Consider the following 23,227-nt stretch of genomic DNA (forward strand, 5'->3'; position numbering starts at 1 on the left):
TGGTAACTCCCAGCAATGCTAGATCATCTGCTGTAAAATCTCGCTTGTGTTTTTTGATGATTCTGGTCACCCCGCCAATAAAACACTTGTCTAAGTTACAAGATCTTTTGGTTTTAAGTCTGTGCAGGGTTTATGTTGATGGATCATCTTGCAAAAAAAAAAGCACCTGTAATTTTTGATTGAACATCAACATGAAAAGTCCTGAACAAATTCCTGAAGAGGTTCAAATCATAAAATTTGAAAAAAGTTTATTACATTCATCTCTCAGAGATAAAGCTACTTGCAGAGTCTCTGAGCAGCAGGTTCACTTACATTAAGCATTAGACTCATTTACTGAGAATTCTTTAACTTTTTATTCAACATTTAAAGAATTCAAAACAATCACTTAAATTGTTTGGTGGTGACGGACTAGTGGATTAAAACACTCTCTCTATAAATATATCTGAGGATGCATGGGTTCAAATCCGGTCCCCACCACCAAACAAAGAGGTTAAAAACAGCAAAGACTGGCATGGCACTGTGGTAACTCCCAGCAATGCTAGATCATCTCCTGTAAAATCTCACTTGTGTTTTTTGATGATTCAGATCACACCCCAAATAAAACGCTTGTCTAAGTTAAAAGATTTTTTGGTTTTAAGTCTGTGCAGGGTTTATGTAGATGGATCACCTTGCTAAAAAAAACACCTGTAATTTTTGATTGAACATTAACATGAAAAGTCCTGAACAAATTCCTGAAGAGGTTCAAATCATAAAATTAGAAAAAAGTTTATTACAATCAACTCTCAGAGATAAATCTACTTGCAGAGTCTCTGAGAGCAGGTTCACTTACATTCAGCATTAGACTAATTTACTGAGAATTCTTTATTTATTTTATCTTTAAGTTTTAAAGCATTCAAAATAATTATAATAATTGTTTGGTGGTGATGGACTAGTGGATTAAAACACTCTCTCTATAAATATATCTGAGGATGCATGGGTTCGAATCCAGTCCCCACCACCAAGCAAAGAGGTTAAAACGGCAAAGACTGGCATGGCACTCTGGTAACTCCCAGCAATGCTAGATCATCTGCTGTAAAATCTCGCTTGTGTTTTTTGATGATTCTGGTCACCCCGCCAATAAAACACTTGTCTAAGTTACAAGATCTTTTGGTTTTAAGTCTGTGCAGGGTTTATGTTGATGGATCATCTTGCAAAAAAAAAAGCACCTGTAATTTTTGATTGAACATCAACATGAAAAGTCCTGAACAAATTCCTGAAGAGGTTCAAATCATAAAATTTGAAAAAAGTTTATTACATTCATCTCTCAGAGATAAAGCTACTTGCAGAGTCTCTGAGCAGCAGGTTCACTTACATTAAGCATTAGACTCATTTACTGAGAATTCTTTAACTTTTTATTCAACATTTAAAGAATTCAAAACAATCACTTAAATTGTTTGGTGGTGACGGACTAGTGGATTAAAACACTCTCTCTATAAATATATCTGAGGATGCATGGGTTCAAATCCGGTCCCCACCACCAAACAAAGAGGTTAAAACAGCAAAGACTGGCATGGCACTGTGGTAACTCCCAGCAATGCTAGATCATCTCCTGTAAAATCTCACTTGTGTTTTTTGATGATTCAGATCACACCCCAAATAAAACGCTTGTCTAAGTTAAAAGATTTTTTGGTTTTAAGTCTGTGCAGGGTTTATGTAGATGGATCACCTTGCAAAAAAAAAACACCTGTAATTTTTGATTGAACATTAACATGAAAAGTCCTGAACAAATTCCTGAAGAGGTTCAAATCATAAAATTAGAAAAAAGTTTATTACAATCAACTCTCAGAGATAAATCTACTTGCAGAGTCTCTGAGAGCAGGTTCACTTACATTCAGCATTAGACTCATTTACTGAGAATTCTTTAACTACTTTTTTAACTTTTAAAGCATTCAAAGTAATTATGATCATTGCTTGGTGATGACGGTCTAGTGGATTAAAACTCTCTCTCTATAAATATATCTGAGGATGCATGGGTTCAAATCTGGTCCCCACCACCAAACAAAGAGGTTAAAACGGCAAAGACTGGCATGGCACTGTGGTAACTCCTGGCAATGCTAGATCATCTCCTGTAAAATCTCGCTTGTGTTTTTTGATGATCCTGGTTACACCGCAAATAAAGCGCTTGTCTAAGTTACAAGATTTTTGGTTTTAAGTCTGTGCAGGGTTTGTGGAGATGGATAATCTTGCAAAAAAAAAAAAAACACCTGTAATTTTTGATTGAACATTAACATGAAAAGTCCTGAACAAATTCCTGAAGAGGTTCAAATCATAAAATTAGAAAAAAGTTTATTACAATCAACTCTCAGAGATAAATCTACTTGCAGAGTCTCTGAGAGCAGGTTCACTTACATTCAGCATTAGACTCAATTACTGAGAATTCTTTATTTATTTCTTTAACTTTTAAAGCATTCAAAATAATTATAATAATTGTTTGGTGGTGATGGGCTAGTGGATTAAAACACTCTCTCTATAAATATATCTGAGGATGCATGGGTTCGAATCCAGTCCCCACCACCAAACAAAGAGGTTAAAACAGCAAAGACTGGCATGGCACTGTGGTAACTCCCAGCAATGCTAGATCATCTCCTGTAAAATCTCACTTGTGTTTTTCAAGGGGAACATAAGACACAGACATCATTCATCATCATCATCATTGGACAGGAGACATGGAGAGTTCAGGTTTGTTCCTGTTCTTGAGATGATTCGAACTTACAAAGTCAGGTGATGAGATTGAAGAAAAGATTGACAAAGATGGATCTCCCTTGACCAAACACAAGTTTCTCCATGTTCACATGTCTTTTTGGTGTGGTCTATGTCTGCTTTGTCGACAATGTGTGATCTGTGTACCCTCTGTCCAGTCTGACCCTGCTCTGTTTTTAAGTTTAAACTGCTGGAAACCAGCGCCGCTCATGGCAGCAGAGCAGACATGAAGGTTAAAAAGAGGTCCTCCTAAAAGCAATCCGATTCCTCAAACAGACTTTTTAAAAACTCCGACACCGCACCCCCTACAGGCCGCCAGTGTGGCTGTAATTTAGAAGTCAGAAGCCAAGGTGGTTAATAGTTCCTCTGAAAACCCTGTGAGTCTGCTGATTCCACCATGCAGTGGAACATGATTCATGGTAGGGTAGAGTTGGTGGTGGAAATTTGTCTAGTGTATAGAGTCTATGAGTGTAATTCCTTTTGCTTGATAAGAAGACATTATGGGTGTGTCGCCTAGTGAGTAAAATACACACCTAAGATTCAGAAGACCAGAAGTGCCAGGTTCAACCCCACTTAACTACCATCGTGTCCCTGAGCAAGACGCTTAACACTGAGTGTCTCCCGGGGGGGACTGTCCCTCTCACTGCTGATTGTGAGGCGCTCTGGATAAGGGCGTCTTGTAAATGCTGTAAATGTAACTGTTTCTCCTGCTGCCTCTAGATGGCGTCATCTGCACATCGGCATGCCTCAAGGACACAGTGGTATTATGAGTGTAGAGAACGGAGGGAAACGGAGGAGATGGATGCTGCGCTACACCTGGTTGTGTCACGTATGAACAGGAAGGGGCTTAAATCATCCAGAATGTCAATCAGGCCTACAGGCTCCTCAACTTTTTGAAATCATAAAGTTCAACTTCTGGATGATAATTTTACCCCAAGCAAAAGTTCTGGGTTTGTAGTTAGTTCCTCCTCTCCAACATAGTGATAACCAGCAAGCATCTCCTTCCTGTTCCTGTTCATTTCTGTGAATCCGCTGAGCCTCGGATTGCTCACGGCGCGCCATTGAATACACATTTGTGGTGTGGACATCGCGAGAGAAAGGGAGCGCTTTAAAAAAAACGGATCCTGGAAGATCTCGGATCCCACAGGTGGAACAGAGGAGATTCGGGTGCCAGGTTATTCCGGGTTCCAGGTTATTCCCTTTAGTGTACGAACGCTGCTGTTTCCCCCCTAAAAGCCGCCGTGAGAACCGTCCGTCCCACAGAACTGCTGTCCATTTAATGAAGTCTTCTGAGCGCCGGCCAACACAGAGGGTGTTTGTCATTGTAGAGGGTGCAGGAGGAAGCAGGAGTGTGTGTGTGTGTGTGTGTGTGTGTGTTTAAGTAACAGCAATGATTCATTGTTATAAGGATGCTGCTTCATTGCAAATGATGAAATGGTTTCGGAATGATTGTTAATTACGAAAACATTATTTAGTGCAGAATGGAGACTCATTTTCCAGGTAGGTACAAAATGTAGTCCTGAATTATAAGTAAACTAAAGCAAATTGGTCTGAATTGTGGTCAAACCATTTTAAATCCTTAATTACATTTCAACCTGGAATTCCCAACAGGCAACAGGCTATCAACAGCCCCGACATGACGTTGATCTGAAAAGTCACTGAGAAAGAGATCCTGGGTTAAAGAGAGGTTGGACTTCTATAATAAAGTCGCCAACACTTTCTTCAGAATTTTAGATCAGTAGGTACAGTCCTTCTCCACTGTGAAAACACTTTCAAACCTGACATGGGTTCCTGGGTCTGAAAACATCCTGCCGTGTTAAGCGAAAGTCACAGTTAACAAATTTGACAAAACACATAAAAAAAAAAAGAAGTGAAAATAGAATCTACAGAAACCACTTGGCCGAGTCATTAATTTTTCATTGGTCTGGCACGCTTTGGCCAAATGTCCAGGTTGCTCAGTTGCTGAGCCAAGTACTGCCAGCATTCCAATGACAAATATTTGTAAACCATGAGGTTTTCATAATGGCTTGATCAAGAAAAGCATTTTTAGTAGCAACATCATGGGCTGGATAATTCTGTATTGGATGAGAAGGGTCTGGATGGTCATTGCATCAACTGTAAGACCTTCTTGGAGACTGAACCATCAAAGATCAAAGATTCTAAAGAATGAATTGCATTATGAGTGAGAGCATCATGGCTTGGTCTGGCAAATGCTTCAGGCCATTATGGGTTGGTCAGGTTTTCCACCTTCATGAATCAGACCGTAAATGCTGCTGAGGGAGTCGTACCATCATAGATATAGGGCTAGCATGGGTTTGCCTTGGACGATTAACCATGATGGTTTGGGCTGATTTCGAACCACCATCTTTGATCATCTTTGCTTGGGAGCATAGTTTGGGTTTGTTAGTACAATTTGCCTGAGACATGAAAGAAGGAAACTTCTGCTAAAAACCCAAACAGTTGGTGCTTCCTGGAAGAAACCCTACATTCCCTTGCTAATCTAACCTATTGACAAGATTTTTTCAAACCCATTGATCTGATAGTAGAGCCAAAGCGCCGCTGCTGCTTCACTCCACTGTCAATTGATTCTATTATAGGCCCGGAAAACCACCATGTGTTTGATGTAAGAAGAATCTTGTGGAATAACAGATAGGAACAAGTTCTTCTCGTCCAGAGGCGCAGACTATTACAGCCGATTGCCGCCACCCACTCCTTTCTGCTGAAATCAGGCCTGACCCGGACACTTCACAGCTGAGGGCCGCGCAGCAAGGTGCTTTCAGGGTCCAAATTACAGGACCACAGTACTGTTGCAGAGCCTGGAATCGATGGCGAATCTGTTGCCCGTCGCTTGTGTCGCTTGTCCCTGTGGTACCGCTAATGGCGTGTCGTCCATCAATAGTCTCTATGAAGCTATTGATGGCTTTTGTTTCAATAGATCTACTCACCCACTGGCCACTTTACTCGAGACCCACACCCTCATGTCCCCTCTTCCCAACCCTGAAAAGAGATATAAATTCTGCCAGTTCTGTAAGGAATGCTTTTACAAGCACTCGCGCGATTATTAATAACCTGCACTTGAGAGCTGAATCTCCAGTTTTGCGTCCCCCAGGAAGCCCTCCACCCAGATGACTGCTGTTGGCAGGGGTTGGGGTGGGGGCTCCAGATTGGCGGATCCGAGCCAAATCCCGGCCTGGGGCGCTTTCCTGGCGGCCCGGCTCTGATGAGCAGGCACTGTGAAAACACTCGGGCTCGTTTTCTGCTGATCAGAGCCGGACGTTTATGCCGGTGCTGCCGATCGAGCGGGGACGGGCGGGCATGGCCCCCTCTGCCCTCGAGCCGAAATAAACACCGCATGCATTCGCCGTATTAAAAACAACAATAGTATAATGAGAGAGCGCGCACGCCTGAGAATTGTTTATGGGTTAAGGGGAGGTAGTACCGATCGTGGAGAATCGTTAAGCAACAGGTCAGAGGTCAAAGGCCAGCACTGTTCGGATCATTAGGTTCTGCGGCATCAGTACGGATGAAACTGTGGTGTGTCTGTCACGTCACCCAGCGTCGCCGTGTCTGCAGGACAGCAGCACACTTTTTGTCACGTCTCTGGTGACAAGGTCGTCCTCCGCCGCAGTCAGCAAGTGGTGCCGCTCAGAGTTTCTGGCCCCGGCGGCTCCATAGAACGTTCTGCTCTCACCTTCATGCACCCTGTCGTCACAGGTATCAGCATTGTGCGAGAACCCAAACCACTGAGCATGGGATTTGTGTTCATTGCCGTGACCTTTTCCGTTCGGAATCATGAGCACGTTCTATATTGAGACGATGCTCTAATCAGTGGTGTTGGGTGAGTTAAGACTATCCAGATGCTCCTGGTCATCAGCTGGTCCCAGCTTTTTCTCTGGGTTATGGCTGCAGGTTTGTGGCGCGGTGGGATGAACCGGTCGCTCTGGTGCCTGAAATCCAATTTGGTCGGGCGCGGTCGGGTGTGGGGACTGGCATGGGCTTCGATCGATTGCCTCCCCTGTAGAGATCAGAGCTGAGGACCAGCTATCGATCCCAGGCTCTGCTGCCTTCATCCTCTCAGATGCTGCCGTCTCAGGTTAAGTGACTTTCTCCCCGTCATCAAACGCAGACGGGAGCGGCAACATGACACCTTCACCCACCTCCCAGAACTACTCGCTGTCTCCAGAATCCAAGAGACAACGACCAGCATTCAGCGGTGAGGCACATCGGGCTCTTGGATTCGAGTTAATGTGACTGGTGTGCAGTTTCTGAGATTTGGAGGATTATAAAGGGGAGTATGGCAGACACTGAACATGTTCATTGGTTTGGACGATTTTTTTCATAATTTTACACTTTTGATGAATTCAACTTGCAAAAGTTGTAGGTCCGGAGTTGCACATTTACTGATGAATTGCTGATTTTCAGAGGAATTACATTTACGTTACATCTCCAATCGAAATCGGTCACAAATTGCATGGAACACCATGTGATATTAAAAGTATAAAAGCAGTCCATCTAATCCAAATTTTGTTGTTCCTTGAAATGTGACAATGACAATAAAGATTCATCTCATCTTAACTATAAACAACACACATGCTGATTCACCCGATTTCAACCACCGCGTCGCTTCGATAACCTTTACAAAACGTTGCGTGTTCCTGCGAACGGGAGACTCGTGCGATGCAGTCGATGGGAACTGGTGGGCCTACCCAGGGACAACAACGTGGATCCTGATTTATCCCCGTTCTGGGGTCAACCCACTAACACAGCTCCGGCTGCTGCGCCAGCATCATTAGTGCCCGGCGGACTTCCCGAAATACGATGAGACCGAATGGCGCTCGGCCGGCCCTTCTAAACGCCCGAAGGCAACCAGACCTGGAGGGTGAAGCTGCTGACCCCGCGACGCAGGCGCTTCCGATCGCTGTTCCGCAGTTTCCCCCCGAGGCCCTGCGTCCTCAATCACATCAGCTCGTTGATCTAATGCCAACTCTCAGCCAATTAAAGCACTTGACCTCTGACCTGTGAGGCAGATTGGCCAGCGTGCAGAGTGCGTGAGAGAGCTGTGGTAACGTGTTACTTCAGTCAATGCAGGGCTCTCTTTATCTCTTCATCTGAGCCCCGGGGGGGGCTCGGAAGGGCCCAGCGATAAATCACCGCTGTAAAACGACACATGGAGGTTAACGAGGAAAGGAAATCCGGACCCTTTTAACAGTGTGGCCGAGGGACGTGTTACAGGACTGGGGAGAGCAGACCAGTCACACCTTCACCTGAAACAGAATCCTCCTCCTGTGGCCTCCAGTCTATCGGATCACATTTGTGAAGATCCACAGATAGTACAACATCACGGCATCACCTTACACTCTGCTGGGAGAACGTGAGCATCAGGTTCTGTGCAGGACAGCAGAAGGAGGACGGAACGAACACAGGGATTCTCCGACTTTTAACGCGCAATGGGAAAAACAGAACAGAAGTTGTTGTTTTTTTTAAAACGCAAAGACAAAACGTCCCTCTGCTATAAATCAGCGAATCTGAGACAATATAACCGCTGAAGCAGCAAAGCCCGGATCCCCGAACGATAAATCCAGACGGAGAAGCGGGAAGATCTGACCCACCCCGGACGGGTCAGTGTTTGCGTGTGTGTGTGTGTGAGTGTGTGTAACTGGAGAGACGTGTCACGTGGAGCAGCGGAAAGTCTCTCGGATACGCTGCACATTCTGTAGAAGTGTGTGTGTGTGTGTGTGCGTGTGTGTGTGTGTGTGTGTGTGCGCGCGCGCGCGCGCGTGCCATGGAGAGCGCGCGCTAGTTTCGGCACCGTGGACAGCGGCGGCGCGCAGCGCGTCTTCGCTCCTGCAGAACTTCTCCGCTTCTCCAGGAGTTGCGCGGCGGTCGGAGGGACGTTCCGCAGCGAGGGGGGGGGGATGCGGTGAACCTCCCCCTTCTCCGCAGCCGGGAACGATGCCCGCGGCAGCATGTGCAGCAGCCGGAAGATCATCTGGAGTCTGCTGGTGCTGTCGGTGCTGGAGGTCGGGCTGGGGGTCGCCAGCGTCGCGCTGGGGGCGGTGGGCGTCAGCCGGGTCCCGGCCGGCCAGAAGACGCAGCAGGGGGACGCGTCTCCGGTGTGGAGCGGGGTGTGTGTACGTTCCTCTTATATTCCTAAGAAAGTTGACTGCCTTTTCCCAAGATCAATACTTCATTAATCGGTCTCTTAATCACCCTTCAGCACCATTTAATGGCTTTTGCGGTAATTGGCAAATAATTCATTTATCACAACGAATTCGATCAGATTTAATTTTTGCTTGTAAAGCAGAAATAAATTGTCTTCTTCTGTGTATTGTTTTGCAGTGTCTGTGTGTGTACTGATGTGATTTAGTGCAGTGTGTGTGTGTACTCACCATCGTTATTGTGCGACTAAAACACACACCCTTTCACCCCTGATGTGTGAAGATGGAGATGATTTTTCATATGGAGTGAACAACAATTAGATGGTCGGTAGGCTTCCGATTGGATGAACCTGGAGTAGGTGGAGCCCCGAGAGGCTTTCTGGAACTACAAGAGTTGTGTGTACTTGTGTGAGTGTTGTTAACCTGGTCTTCCTGCAGGATGGGCATTGTCCACCCACACTGGACACTCCTGCCTCCTTCGGTCTCATTTTTGTCAGGAGAGCCTGCAAATTTTCAAAAAACGATCTAGATGTGTAGTGTATAGAGCATACAGCAAGCAAAGTGGCATAGATGCACATGATGTAAAGCAGCTGTGAGTTGAAATACACAATTGTTCCATTCAGTGTGTAGCTAACCTGACGTCTGAACATGCCTCGAAGATAAAGTGATCCGGTTTTAATGTGAAAATCGTTGCCACTGAAGCTTTTCAGCCACTAATGAGGACTTTGTCCTGCCGTCTCTCCCAGTTCTTTGTCTGCGGACTCTGCGGGATGCTGTGTGCGAGGAAGAGGAGCGGACCAGTTGTGAGTAAAAGCAGCTTCTATAAATACAGAAGGAAATGTGTGTCACCTCCAGTACATTGGAGTTGGAGTTTTCCTGTACGCATCACAGTAAAATGAAACGAACCCATTACTCTTGAAATTGGAATTTTATTAGACCTGTCAATAGATTTTTTTTTTAATTTAGCTTGATACATGGCTAATTAGTTCAATTTAATAATGAGTAATCTTGATTAATTGCTGAAGTGATCATCTGAGGTGCTTCCCTTCCACTTTTAATGGAATGACGTCAACGCTGAATTGAATTGTTGGTATGTGGTGCTTTCAAAAATGTAAAAAATTTTTTTTTGTAGTTTTCAAGTGCAGAGCCAGTGGCAGCCAATCAAACTTAATCAAATAAAATCCAATTTGGCTGATCAGTTCATTGCAGTTACGCAGCTATGGTGTCTCAAGCCGCAAATAATGACTGGTTGCCGTCCCTGCAGGCCCGTCCACCATTAAAAGTGAAAGTGAAGGGATTGTCATTGTGAGACACTGCAGCACAGCACACGGTGACACAACGAAATGTGTCGGGGAGCAGTGTGTAGGGGCGGTAGATCAAGGGGACCTCAGTGGCACCTTGGCGGTTCGGGATTTGGACACACAACCCTCCAATTACGGGTCCATTTCCTGACCCACTAGGACACTACTGCCTAACCATGACTTTTATTTGAACACCTTACATATTTTTAAATAATCACTATATAATCAATATATATATATATATATGTATATATACACACACACACACACCCATATAAGCGGCTTCATTAGATGGCTACTAAGCATGAAAGAAAACCCTAAATACTGGCAGCCCTGCAAATGTTTTCTTGAACTGTAAAATAATGCAATAAAGAGTCATTATGGAATAGGTATGACCACTTTTTACTGGTAGTGTGTAAATAGTTTGATAGTAGTCAGTCTGTGTACTTATGTGTGCGCGTGTGTAATGATGGGTTAAGTAAGCGTGACTCGGTCTCCAGCACCAGGAGATTTAGAGTCTGAGTGAAGCTGATGCCGTTGTTGGTTAAGCAGCTGGAAATGGAGCAGACAGGGGGTGTTAATGGCAAATCAATAGTGAAGTGAAACCTGGCCTGAGCGCTCTCCCTGCCATCATCCCATCACATCGCATCTCTCTCTCTATCCCCCTGTTCATGGCTGTCCCCCTGCCCGTGTCTTCCCATTTGTCAGCCATCCCGTGTCTCCCCGCATTCCTCCATTCTCCCCCGGATGATTGGATTTACTCTGATGGGATCCTGCGTGTGCTCTGTGAAATTCCACCCCAGGTTTTTCGGGTCGATTCAGACTGAAGTGATCAGTGTTGTTTCTTTTGTGTAATGATTGTGGTCGGTTGCATCCCCTGTGTGACGGCGGCTTGACACTTGCCCGTCGGTGGGATTGATGCTGGACCGCCCCTGGCCGTTATTTCGGGATGGCGAGTGGGTGAATTTCAGTGGCCGGCAGGACCAGCGTGACGCAATTTGATGCTTGTGGGTGTTTGGACGAGGTGCTGGTGCCACCTTGTCCGCTTTTTTAATGGTGTGTGCAGTAAATGATGAACCTGGTCCACAGTCACTCCTGCAGAGGACAGTGTTGGTGGAAAACTCAAACCAGCGCTGGACTGACACTCTTAACATCTACACCAGTGGTGTATTCCGAACCGCCAAGGTGCCACCGTGCTCCCCTTGATCAAGGTACCCACACACTGCTCCCCGGGCGCCTGCCATGGCTGCCCACTGCTCACTGAGGCTGACTGTTATGTGCAGAGGACACATTTCATTGTGTCACCGTGTGCTCTGCTGCAGTGTTTCACAACGACAATCACTTCACACAACACCTTGCATGTAAAATAAAAAGCAACAAAACAGTGAGAACAGGAACCTAAACTCATGTGAGAATCCACCAACAGCAACATCAGATCACTTCACTGTCTGGCCCTTAGACTATATGTGCTGTTCTGATGCATGTACCTGTTTTGTGAAGCTGTGTGAATGCATCCTTGCATGCACCCTGTCGCCATGACAATACTGTAAATAAGCGTGCGAAAACATGCACCGACCGAAAATATTTTTATGCAATTAGTATTCATGTATTTAAAAATGTATTGCAGCAAATCATGCATTAATTTGGGCAGCCCTATTAATTTGTTTAAAATATATATATATACACACACACACACACACACACACACACACACACACACACACACACACATATATATATATATATATATATATATATATATAAAATCTAGACTTTGCATCTAGAAACATTTGCATTTGATACATATCCATTCTAAACCTATATATATACACACACACACACACACATATATACATATATATATATACATATACATACACACACACATATACACATATATATACATCTAGAAACATTTGCATTTGATAGATATCCATTCTAAACCTGTCCAACTAATCGATTAATTGAAATAACGCTCAGACTCAATGATTGGCTAAATAGTGACAGTTCTATCACGTAGACATACGTCCATCTATTTCTCAGACAGAAAAGTCTCGCTGAATCTCTCTGAAGAATGTGAATCTCCTCTTCTCTTGCCCCACTCAGATGATTCTGTTCTCTGCCTGCTGCATCTGCGGTCTGATCTCCGGGATCCTGAACTTCCAGTTTGTGCGGGCGCTGGTGCGGCGGCCCGGCTCGCCCCGCCCGCTTCACGTGGCGGCCATGTCTCTGGCCTGCCTGGGCATCAGCAGCTGCACCCTGTCCACCTGGCTGACCTGCCGACTGGCCAGCAGTGAGCAGCAGCGCATGTTCCTGGAGCGCGAGCACTCGCTGCACCACTCGCACGAGATGGCCGAGAAGGTGAGTGAGGGGGGCCAGGATAGCTGGACACGGGCTGACCGGTAGTGGACCACGCCCTCAGCGAGAGATGCACAGAACAGTTGCAATTTCAAGGGATCGATGGTGTAACTCCTGCATGTGCAGCAGCACATATGGATTAGCTTTAGAGCAGATTAACGAGCTCAGTGTCGTTAGGGATGGTGTGGTGCTGCAGTGCTGCAGCTGGTTCCGTACTCAGCTGCAGGACATTCATCACGGCAGTGGATGTTGGGACAAGGAGTCTGGGCATGGCGCTACGGCTACACTCCTGCAAAATGCAGCCAAATCAGCCGAGCCGGCAGCTTCCTGGCTGCATTTGCTCTTCTCAACCCCGTTCTGGTATTTCTCATGACCTCATGACCCCATGACCCCAACCCAGACTCTTAATAAAACCTCTAAATAGACAGAACTCACACTTTCGCCCAGGCTTAAGATGGAAAGTTGTCTTCCTTGGCGTCTTGGAGCTAGAATTTGATGTATTTTTGCTCAATCTGGCAACACTGCAGCTGCGATGGATGTGAAGGTTCTCAGCAAATCAAACAAGTTTTTTTCCTGTAACAGTCCCTCCATTTACATTGTACAGCATTTATCAGCAGTTACAGGAACAGTCCCCCTGGAGACACTCAGTGTCTTGCTCGGGGACACAATGGTTGTGAGTGAGGGTTGAACCTGGGTTTTTTGGTTCATAGGTGAGTGTGTTACCCACTAGGCTACTAAACCCTCCATGCCTAGAACTTCCTGGTCTTTGATCATTGATGGTGCCTCTGTTCCACCAGGAGGTTCTGGACAACTCCAGTAACGGGATCCCACAGATCTCCTACAGCGGGAGCATATCGCCATGACGACCTGGACCGGCTCACCTGAGAAGCACATTTTATGAGCATGAGAACCTTCTTCCTCCCTCCGTGAAGCCTGTCTGTCTGACCTCATCTCTGCTGACATGTAAACTGAATGCTTTATTTAACTGCACCGCCTAGAACGCCTGGATATGAATGAACTGTATTTTTATATAGAGGCTCGGTATGAAAATAAATAAAATGATGTACTGGACTGAAACGTTCCTCTCTTTATTACATACACACACACACACACACACACACACACAGTTATTACGGATTCTGTTGCATGTGAGTCCTGTACAGTGTGAGACCTGTCCATGTAGCAGAAACTCGGAGGCTCTTGCTGACTCGGGCGAAATGTCGACTCATCAGCACGTCGCCTGCAGGCAGGCCTCACCATCTGCACAACACTGAACTCGCACGGCCAAAAGTGGACTCCCACCGTCCACACGACCTTCGCCTCCGTGCAGGGATGTGGAGACGAGGCGTGGTTATAGTCCTGCTGATCTTTGCTGAATCGTCTGCAACCCTTGAGTTGAGTATTTTGGCAGTGGTGGCCTAGCGGTTAAGGAAGCGGCCCCATAATCAGAAGGTTGCCTGTTCGAATCCCGATCCACAAAGGTGCCACTGAGGTGCCACTGAGCAAAGCACCGTCCCCACACACTGCTCCCCGGGCGCCTGTCATGACTGCCTGCTGCTCACCAAGGGTGATGGTTAAAAGCAGACACATTTCGTCGCGTCATAGTGTGCTGTACTGTGTATCACAATGACAATCACTTCACTTTCACTTCACTTGATCTTGGCCGGTGACGTCCACCAGCTCCGTCTCCAGGCGTCACCAGGTCAGCAGGTGTCATCTCTGGGCTCTCTGTCCAGCTGCAGGAGCCGATTGGCCGGTTTCCGTTGGGAACGTCTGCCCCCTGCTGGACACCGAACTGCATTACATTTAACATGGACATTTCAGAAATGTATTTCTTTACATGGTTTCTTCTTTATTGTACGATCACCATCATCGTTATTATGGCGGCTGTTGTAGTGACTGGAGATGACAGTCTCATAACCCAATTAGGTCTCAGATTTATTTTCAAATAGAAAAATCTGTAAATGCATAGATTTATAGATTATATATATCAAAGACATCTTATTACACAATAAAGGCAATTGGACTGTTATTTATTTGTTTGATAAAAAAATTTATTTATTTGTTGAATTTACACGTCAGTCATTAAATCTGGTTTTAATTTCGAGCGCCGTTCCTCCTCCCCGCCACACGGGGCAGCTGCGCGGTCCGAGAAACCCGCAGAGACGCGCTTCTTCTCCCCTTCCCTCCGCACCTCGATTCCTGGTCCCCGTCAGCATGGCGAGCCTGCAGGAGAAGTGTCCGGACAACGCGGGGCCCGCCGCTCCGACCCCGACCCCGGTCCCGGTCCCGGCCCCGTGCGTCATCCCGGCGTTCGCGGAGGCCTGCGCGCTGCTGGACGCCCCCTACTCGTGCCTGGTGCTGGACGGCCACCGGAGACACGTGGCGCTGCCGCCCGTCTACCTGAGGAAGAAGAAGCGGGGGATCCGGGAGGAGCTGAGCGCCGAGCTGCTCAAGTATTCCGACAGGTGAGTAACTCGCAGGGAAACACGCTTCCGCTCACCTCCCGTCTGTGACCCCTGACCTCCGTCCTCACGCTGGCTTCTGTTGTCGTCGAAAGCCTGAAAAGAGAATGAGTGAGTGAAAGTGAGGTGATTGTCGTTGTGAAACACAGCACACGTTCTCGCGAAACGTGTCCTCTGCTTTTAACCATCACCCTGGGTGAGCAGTGTGCAGCCATGACAGGCGCCGGGGAGCAGTGTGTGGGGACGGTGCTCTGGCGATTCCTATTACGCGGGCCTTGCTTCCATATTCCAGATTTTTCGTAGAGCTTTGCTGGATTTCCTCTTACTCATTAAACAAAAACCTCGACATCTCCACTTTCACAAAGTCGTGTATGTCGGTGAACTTACAGGCACACAGTCAGTGGTGGCCTAGCGGTTAAGGAAGCGGCCCCGTAATCAGAAGGTTGCCGGTTCGAATCCCGATCTGCCAAGGTGCCACTGAGGTGCCACTGAGCAAAGCACCGTCCCCACACACTGCTCCCCGGGCGCTGGTCATGGCTGCCCACTGCTCACTCAGGGTGATGGGTTAAATGCAGAGGACAAATTTCACTGTGTGCACCGTGTGCTGTGCTGCTGTGTATCACATGTGACAATCACTTCACTTTTTTTTTTTTTTTTTTTTTTTTTAATTGCTGCAGCCAATCAATTGTGAAAATGCGAAATAATACAGCCGCTTGTCCACTCGCTGCGCTTTTGATTGTATTCAAAGGTGTGGTGGTCTAGGAGGTAAGAAAACAGACTCATAATTGGGAGGATGCGGGTTCGAATCCTGAACCGCCACGGTGCCACTGAGGTCCCCTTGATCAAAGCACCGTCCCCAGACACTGCTCACCCGGGCGCTTGTAATGGCTGCCCACTACTCACCAAGGGTGATGGTTAAAAGCAGAGGACACATTTCGTTTTGTCACTGTTCTGTGTTTCACAATGACACTTCACTTTCACTACTATCTACGGCTTTCACGAGTGTGAAAGTGCATAATTTGTTTACAATTTGACCCCAGTCAAAAGGCACTATATTAATATTTTTTTAAATCTTTCCCTGTCTTTCCATTTTAGACTTTTACTTTGAAATGATACATACTGTCAAAAGCGCAGCAAGTGCCTTAAATTTGAGGCAGTGTGTGTGTGTTAGTTCACATACTTGGTTTTGTGAAAGTGGAGATTTCTCGGATGTTTGACCTGGGAATATTTCAGATACAGAACTCACTGCTAACTTTGCTGTTTATGATCTACACCCGAACCTGATGGTGCCCATTTTACTCGGGCTGCGCAAACTTTTTTTTGTTTCCTACATTTGCACAGAAATGACATTTAATCATGAAAATCTGCCTTAGAGAAATTGAAAAGTCATGGAAATTCTTTTGTAAATGTGTGTGAGGACCCTGTTGGTGTTTGATCGCGGCGCCTGTGTGTGTGTTAGTATGAAGGGTGTCCCTCTCGCGTTTGATGACATCAAAGTGGTCGGGCCACACGCAGACATTCTGGACGACCAGGGGTATGTCCACATGAACATCGAGGCCACGTTCGTGGTCTTCAAACCCAAGAGAGGACAGAAACTCAAGGTCTGTATGTGTGTATTTTTGCATGGCTATCAATCTGTTAAATGATTTTTTTATAATCTTGTGTCCTGATTGGTTCTCTCTCATAGGGCGTAGTAAACAAACTGGGCCAGACCCACGTGGGCTGCCTGGTGCACGGCTGCTTTAATGCCTCTGTGCTGAAGCCCGGTTCCCTCAGCGTGGAGGCATGGAGGGATTCAGGGTTAAAGGTCGGGGACGACCTGGAGTTTGAGGTGGCGAACCTGGACGCCGACGCAGCCGGGGTTCTCCTGATCCGGGGCCGTCTGACTAAGTCCAGGTACTGAGATCCTGCTGAATCAGGTTCTTCTAATACAGAAATATTTAACATTAAAACGAATTCCCCGAGCCTGTCTGGTCCTGCAGTGGCTAGAAATGCCGATATGTGAAAAGAGTGCTTTGGTCATTCTACTTCACGTTCACGTTGGAATTTGTCCCCTTATGACGTCAGAAGGGGAAATGTCACCTCCTGTTTCTCATGCTTTGTCCGCCCAGAGAATTTCCCTCCCATAAAAAAGTAACTCCACCGACCGTCATGGCTTTTAAATGTGTGAAGCATTGGAGTTGCTTGGTGATTGGATGCAAAAATGAGCGCACATTTATTTTTTGTTCAGTCATGCGAGACGCGGAAGAACCAGTGGGTTTTTTTTTTTCTGGAAAAATGTATGACATGCTGTCAGTGCCAAACATTGTGTTTGGTTAATGGTATTGATTAGGGCTGCACAATTAATCAAATTTTAATCACGATTCCAATTATGGCTGCCACAATTAAATGATTGTCGTCAATATTTACATTTAAATAACCAACCACTGGGGGGGGGCGAACGAAAGCATAGACTAAAATAGTGACAGTGAGACTTGCGCGGCTGCACGTTCACCAGCAAGAAAGTGTCCCTCATCTGGGGTTGGAAAAAGTTGCCACCGGCCTCATATTTGGACAGGGTTCCAAGCTCATTCAATCACGGCTCATTGCGCCATATATGACTATAATAACGAGCAAATGAAGAATCAATGCATAAGTATGGTTTTAATTTATCATCTTGTATGTTACAAAATGTTGTGTTCAACAAATGTTATTCATGTTACAGATCATCTGTTATCCCACCCCCCACCCCACAGGAAAGGCACAGTTTCTGTTCTGACACCTCAATATATTGCATAGTTTGTTCATTGTCTATAGTTCTTACCAAATCTATACAAAAAGCCTCTGTGTGTGGATTTGCCCTGTCTATAGTTATTTTTCCAAATAAACAAGTAAATTGATGCTCATCTTTCATATTAAATATAAACAAAAATAAAAGTATTTTCATAGTGACCTGCCTTCGGTCATCTCTCCAGAAAATGTTGACAGGCTGGTTTAGTCGCCAACAATCTGAAAAATCTATAGAATAACCGTGATTAATCATGATTACAATATTAAACAAAATTATCTGGATTATCATTTTGGCCATAATCGTCCAGCCCTAGTGGTGATGACGTCATTTCTGCGAATGCCCCCTCTACTTCTTTAGGCTGCGCTCCTCCCCGTCCCACCTCTTTCCTCTTCATTACCATTTAAAGCTACAGAAATGCCGCGTCGTGGGGAAATCTCATTGTGGGACCAAATTCTGCACCAAGGCTGAAATTCAGAAAGAGACTTCAGATACAGTAAAAAATATATATATATTAATGTCATGGGACCTTAAAAACCTAAATATTGTAATAAAAAAGTAGTTTTGCTTCTGAAAATTTAAGGACCACTCATCTAATCCAGCACCTGCTGTTCTGTCTTCAGGATCGAGGAGCTCCTGTCTGCAGCAGAGGCTCCAGAACCAGTAGAACCACAGATAGAAACTGTCGAAGGCGTGAAGAAGCACAAGAAGAAAAAGGACAAAAGGCCGGAAAAGCACGAGCGACAGGACGAGGAAGAGGAGGAACTGGCCGACTCAGGTCTGGAGGTCAGTCAGATGGACGAGTCGGTTGTCCAGGAGAAAAAGAAGCGGAAAAAGGAGAAGAGGCGGAAGGTGGAGGGCAGCGACTCCAGCGGATACCTCAGCGAAAAGAGCAGCAGGAAGAGGAAGGAGGTGGAGAGGGACGATGTGACCGACAATGCAGAAACACTGAACGTGAAGAAGAAGAAGAAGAAGAAGTGTTAACATCTACCCAGTAAAAGACTTCTGGATGGGACCGTAACCCTGAACGTCCCTTTATTTGTCAATGTTGTGTAATAAAAGGGTTTTGGCAGCAGGGGGCAGCATGGCATTTTAAACGGCAGTGAGGTGGCGCTGCAGGATTTATTAGACTCCAGTCCTGCATCTTCTGTTCCTTCATCAGTGCTATGTTTGCATGGTTCTACCCAACATGTAAAAAAAAAAAAAAATTGTGAAATATTTTTCCAAATATGTATAGGTTTCCAGGACATACATGTTTCCTCTCAAGAATGTGACTTTTGACAAAGAAAGGGACAGTGACTCTTTAATATATGAAAAATAAAAAAAAAAATCTGAGGTGCATTTGTGAGCTGCTTCTTTCTAATATTAGTCTTATTTTTTTGTATGGTGCGTCCTAGAGGACATATTGTAATGGACAGCCTGAACCAAGTCTCTCTCCTGCTCTCTAGTGTTCGTGAGTTGGTGACAGTCAGCACCAACTCACATGTAATTACACATCAATAATCAATGAAATATTCTTTATGAAAGTCTTTGTGTATGTTGTTTAGAGAAGTCCTCAACATTTTTACCTCTAGCTGGGTTTATGTGAGATGCAGAGTGAGGCTAGGACTGGGTTTTGTGTTTGATTCTTAAAAGGATTTATTTCTCATATTAATTAGAGCTGTAATACTCTGGTACTTTTTAGGATCCGGCTCCCTCTGAGTCACTCAGTAAACTGATCCAGGTGCGTGAGTCATTTGATTCAGTATTGCCAAATCGACAGCTGTGAATCAACTGACGTGTTTGAATCGCCTTTTAAAAGAAAGTAAGGGAATGAATCACTTGAACCTGCTTGTTTCAGCGATTCAGATTTGGCATGTCAGCGATTCAGATACAGAAATAATACGTGCAAAATTATCCTTCATCCACCATGTGAAATGTTAAAGATGCAGCGGTAACCGTTGTCACAAATGTGCATGAGCTGTGCTGGCCACGCCCCCTATGCCTGTGACATCACAAGAAAGCCCTGGATGTTCCCTTGACGCTAAGAGTCATATAGGTTGCATCAATGGTGGTGCAGTTCGTGACTGAGGTCTTTGAGGAACCGTGAAGGTAGTCCAGAGCATGAGGGGTTTCCCCCAGTAAATGTCGGCCGCACACTTTGGCATCATGGAGGTGTAGCGTTTCTATTTTTACATGAACAGGAAACGCACGGCGCTGCTCCAGACCTCAGAAATGTTCCTTGACTGCAGACCAAGAACAGCACAGTGGGGAAAACAGACCGCTGGCAGGTGTTCCGTTTGAGGCTCCTGGTTCGACCTGTAAGGAGACGTTCCCACAGCTTCCCAGGCCTCATTGTTCGAAGGCCTCGATGTTCTACCAGCCTCGATATGTTTGAGAAAACGTTCTGTCTGGACTGAGTAACGGATCCACCAGACAAAGTGATCATTCATTCGTGAATAAAAATCCATGAATCGGCTGAAACTTGTGTCCTGAATTCATCTTACCTGATGCATCTCCACGACTAGAAGGATGTGCTGTTCTCAACGCATCTGTAAATGAAGCTATGTCAATGAAGCTAGTGCGTGGTATTTGCCCTCCCTAAATCATGGCCGTCATTGCACCATTAGACTCTTGCTCTAAAAAAGTGAAGTGATTGTCACTTGTGATACACAGCAGCACAGCACATGGTGCACACAGTGAAATGTGTCCTCTGCATTTAACCCATCACCATTGGTGAGCAGTGGGCGCCCGGGAGCAGTGTGTGGGGATGGTGCTTTGCTCAGTGGCACCTTGGCGGATCGGGATTCGAACCGGCAACCTTCTGATTACGGGGCCACTTCAGGTGACCTCGCTGTCATGCTTGCACTGGTGCCCGTAGTGTTCACGTTGAGATTGCACGTTTCGAATGCGTATTTTAACAGTGACGGACGTGCAGGTTTATTCCAGACTTTTATGCTTCTGTGGAAGCAGCACTGCATCCAAGTGGACGGAGGCTGCAATTAAACGTCTGTGAATAGAGGAAGTGACATCACGGTTCTCATGAGGTGACTCTCGACTTGCACCAGAGGAGCGGATAAAAGCACACATTCTTCACGCCAACGCACTCCCCGCCAGGTGCTTACACACGCAGAATTTATTTCTCCACTCGCCACACAAACATTCCAGGCACCACACATCAAGCGCTCGGTTACACGGGCAACGGATCGTCTAAACAAAACAGCCAGCGGGACGTAGGTGGGACGGCGGGAGAAAACCGCGGAGAGGGAAGCGTCCTGCGGGGACAGCGGAGCCGAAGCCAGGGCACACAGGGGGCCGGTGAGGAGAAATCCGAGGGAGGAGGCCTCAGGCCCCGGATTCGCGCGTAGCTCCGCCCGCCGCTCCTCTGCGGGGATGACTGTGCTAATTGGCTCTGGCTCTCCCGCGTATCCTGTGTCAAATTTTCCAGACAGGGCGAGCTTTGAACCAAAAACATGAAAGGACCAGGGATTTATGGGAAATGGGCGTCGCTCCTGACGTGTGCGTCCGACCTGAGAGCACGATGACACACACGCATACCAATTAGTAATTGGGCGGCAGCAGGCCTGCTGCTCAAGGCCTCGAATGCTGGAAAGCCGTTAAAAAACCCCTTAAGTGCTCTAGCAGGCCGACCTGCGTTCTGCCGCTTTCAAACGCCGGCGCGGAGCCGTATCAAAGGCCCCTCCCGCCGCTTACTGACGTCCATGAAATCTCTTTTACGGTTCTTTTCAAAGGCGCTGCTGGGAAATTTATGGAGCCGTTGGCACCTCTGGTTTTCAGCTCATCCGATTCTGGTCTCCTCTGCTCAGGTCCGGGTTCCGAACGGGATCTGGCCCTTCCCAGACTCACCCACGGCCTGCTGGACAAGCGAGCCCCACGCAGGAAGTGCGATTTTAGTGCCGTGGCCCATTCACGAGGGGGCGTGAATGTGCTTTTAGGAGCGCCGCGCGAAAGTGCACCATTTCGGCCCGTAAATCCATGGGATGGGCAGCAGGATCCCTGGACCCCGAGGTGCTGAGCGCAGCACTTCTGGAGCCCAGAGCCCCGCCGGGGCCCGTTTTCCTTGACCGACGGGGGGCGTTGCCTACGCCTTGGCTTGTCTGCTGTCACCTCCAGGTCCCGGCCACCAGGGGCCCCCGAGCGGTTGAGCGAAGGCCCCCGAGTGTAACGTTACCCTGCAGCAGCCCCCGGCTCAGAGCTCGGGAAAATAAACAGGAGACCCGCTGCAGTTTCCCAACGCACTTTTAATGTTCCTGTTCCTGTCTGTTTTAGTGCGGCTCCTCCTCCCCCTGACTCCTGTACGGCGGCCAGCGAGCAGATTAATCGCTCTTTCTAATCTGCGGGAATTCGGCAGCTTTAAACACGTCTAGACGAAGCTTAATTTTGTCAGAGAGGGAAGCGGCAGCGGCGTCCTGCCTAAAAATACTCCTTCATAAAAACGCTGCATGGTAGGTGTTGGAAAAGAAGAGTGTGTCATAAAACCACTAACACACACTTCGTTTCTGACACCTTTTGACAGTGTTCTGCAGAATGTTCAGTCTCAAAAATGAGAATCCGGTGGAAAAAAGGAATTTCTTTTCTTAATTTAATATTTAAAAAAAAAACATGGTATTCGGTATGTTAATGAAGATACTTTTCAGAAGTTTAGCTATTTTGGATCTTTTTTTTTTTATTTGGGCTACTTGATCTGTGACTTTCTTGAGACATCAGCTCACTTCATCTGTAATTATGTGACTATGTAGCATTCTTCAATTCATTTACAGATTTTACAATATTAATCTTTTAGATGCACGAGTATAAACTTTTTGATGACCTGAACAACATTTGATGACCTGAAATAATTATAATTAGTTGTATGGGTGTGTGGATTGTATTGGCATGTATGTAAAAATGTTCAAAGGATGTTCCAGGAATGTTTATAGGCTGAAGCCTCTGTTAAAGGAACTAAAATGTGGCCGTAATTCCTGTTTGCTGAAGATGAAGGGATTCCCGGAGCACCAGGAACGTTGGAAGAAGGTGAGTTCGGCTCCTGCAGATGAACTCGATGATGAACGCTGGGGCCACGGGGTCGTTTGGCCCTTAATTCATTAGAGGTGATTTAGTGAGAGAACAAAAACACCCAGGGGCTTCAGCCCAGAGCTCCTCTCAGCTTACACTCCGCAGGGGAAGACACACACACACACACACACACGGTTTCCCTCCCCCTCACACACACACGTTTTCCTTCACACGCACATTCTCTCTACTATGATTGGTGAGAGTCTACAGCTGTAGTCTGCAGCCCGTCAGGGTCAAATAATGTCTTCCACCACCATCCCAACACTGTCCCATCATTCCACACACCGTTCCATCACCAGTCCACCACCATCCCAACACTGTCCCATCATTCCACACACCGTTCCACCACCATCCCAACACTGTCCCATCATTCCACACACCGTT

General features: G+C 46.4%; 2 protein-coding genes across 3 annotated transcripts; both read left to right on the forward strand.

Annotated features, from left to right (window-relative positions):
* Positions 1–8,560: 8,560 nt before the first annotated feature.
* Positions 8,561–13,419, forward strand: LOC114770522 (transmembrane protein 196-like). 2 transcript variants are annotated; one of them, XM_028964517.1, is made up of 4 exons: positions 8,561–8,870; positions 9,644–9,700; positions 12,305–12,559; positions 13,354–13,419. In XM_028964517.1, exons 1-4 carry the CDS (start codon positions 8,706–8,708, stop codon positions 13,417–13,419), a joined length of 543 nt encoding a protein of 180 aa, XP_028820350.1. In that variant the 5' UTR covers positions 8,561–8,705. The 2 variants fall into 2 exon arrangements, with proteins under 2 accessions (XP_028820350.1, XP_028820351.1); XM_028964518.1 differs by having other exon boundaries at positions 8,561–8,852.
* A 1,329-nt stretch (positions 13,420–14,748) lies between these two features.
* LOC114770432 (DNA-directed RNA polymerase I subunit RPA43-like) lies at positions 14,749–19,127 on the forward strand. Its single transcript, XM_028964367.1, has 4 exons — positions 14,749–15,024; positions 16,481–16,622; positions 16,709–16,917; positions 18,412–19,127. Exons 1-4 carry the CDS (start codon positions 14,774–14,776, stop codon positions 18,770–18,772), a joined length of 963 nt encoding a protein of 320 aa, XP_028820200.1. The 5' UTR covers positions 14,749–14,773; the 3' UTR covers positions 18,773–19,127.
* Positions 19,128–23,227: the final 4,100 nt, after the last annotated feature.

The sequence above is a fragment of the Denticeps clupeoides genome, chromosome 20 (assembly GCF_900700375.1).
Source record: "Denticeps clupeoides chromosome 20, fDenClu1.1, whole genome shotgun sequence".
NCBI lineage: Eukaryota > Metazoa > Chordata > Actinopteri > Clupeiformes > Denticipitidae > Denticeps > Denticeps clupeoides.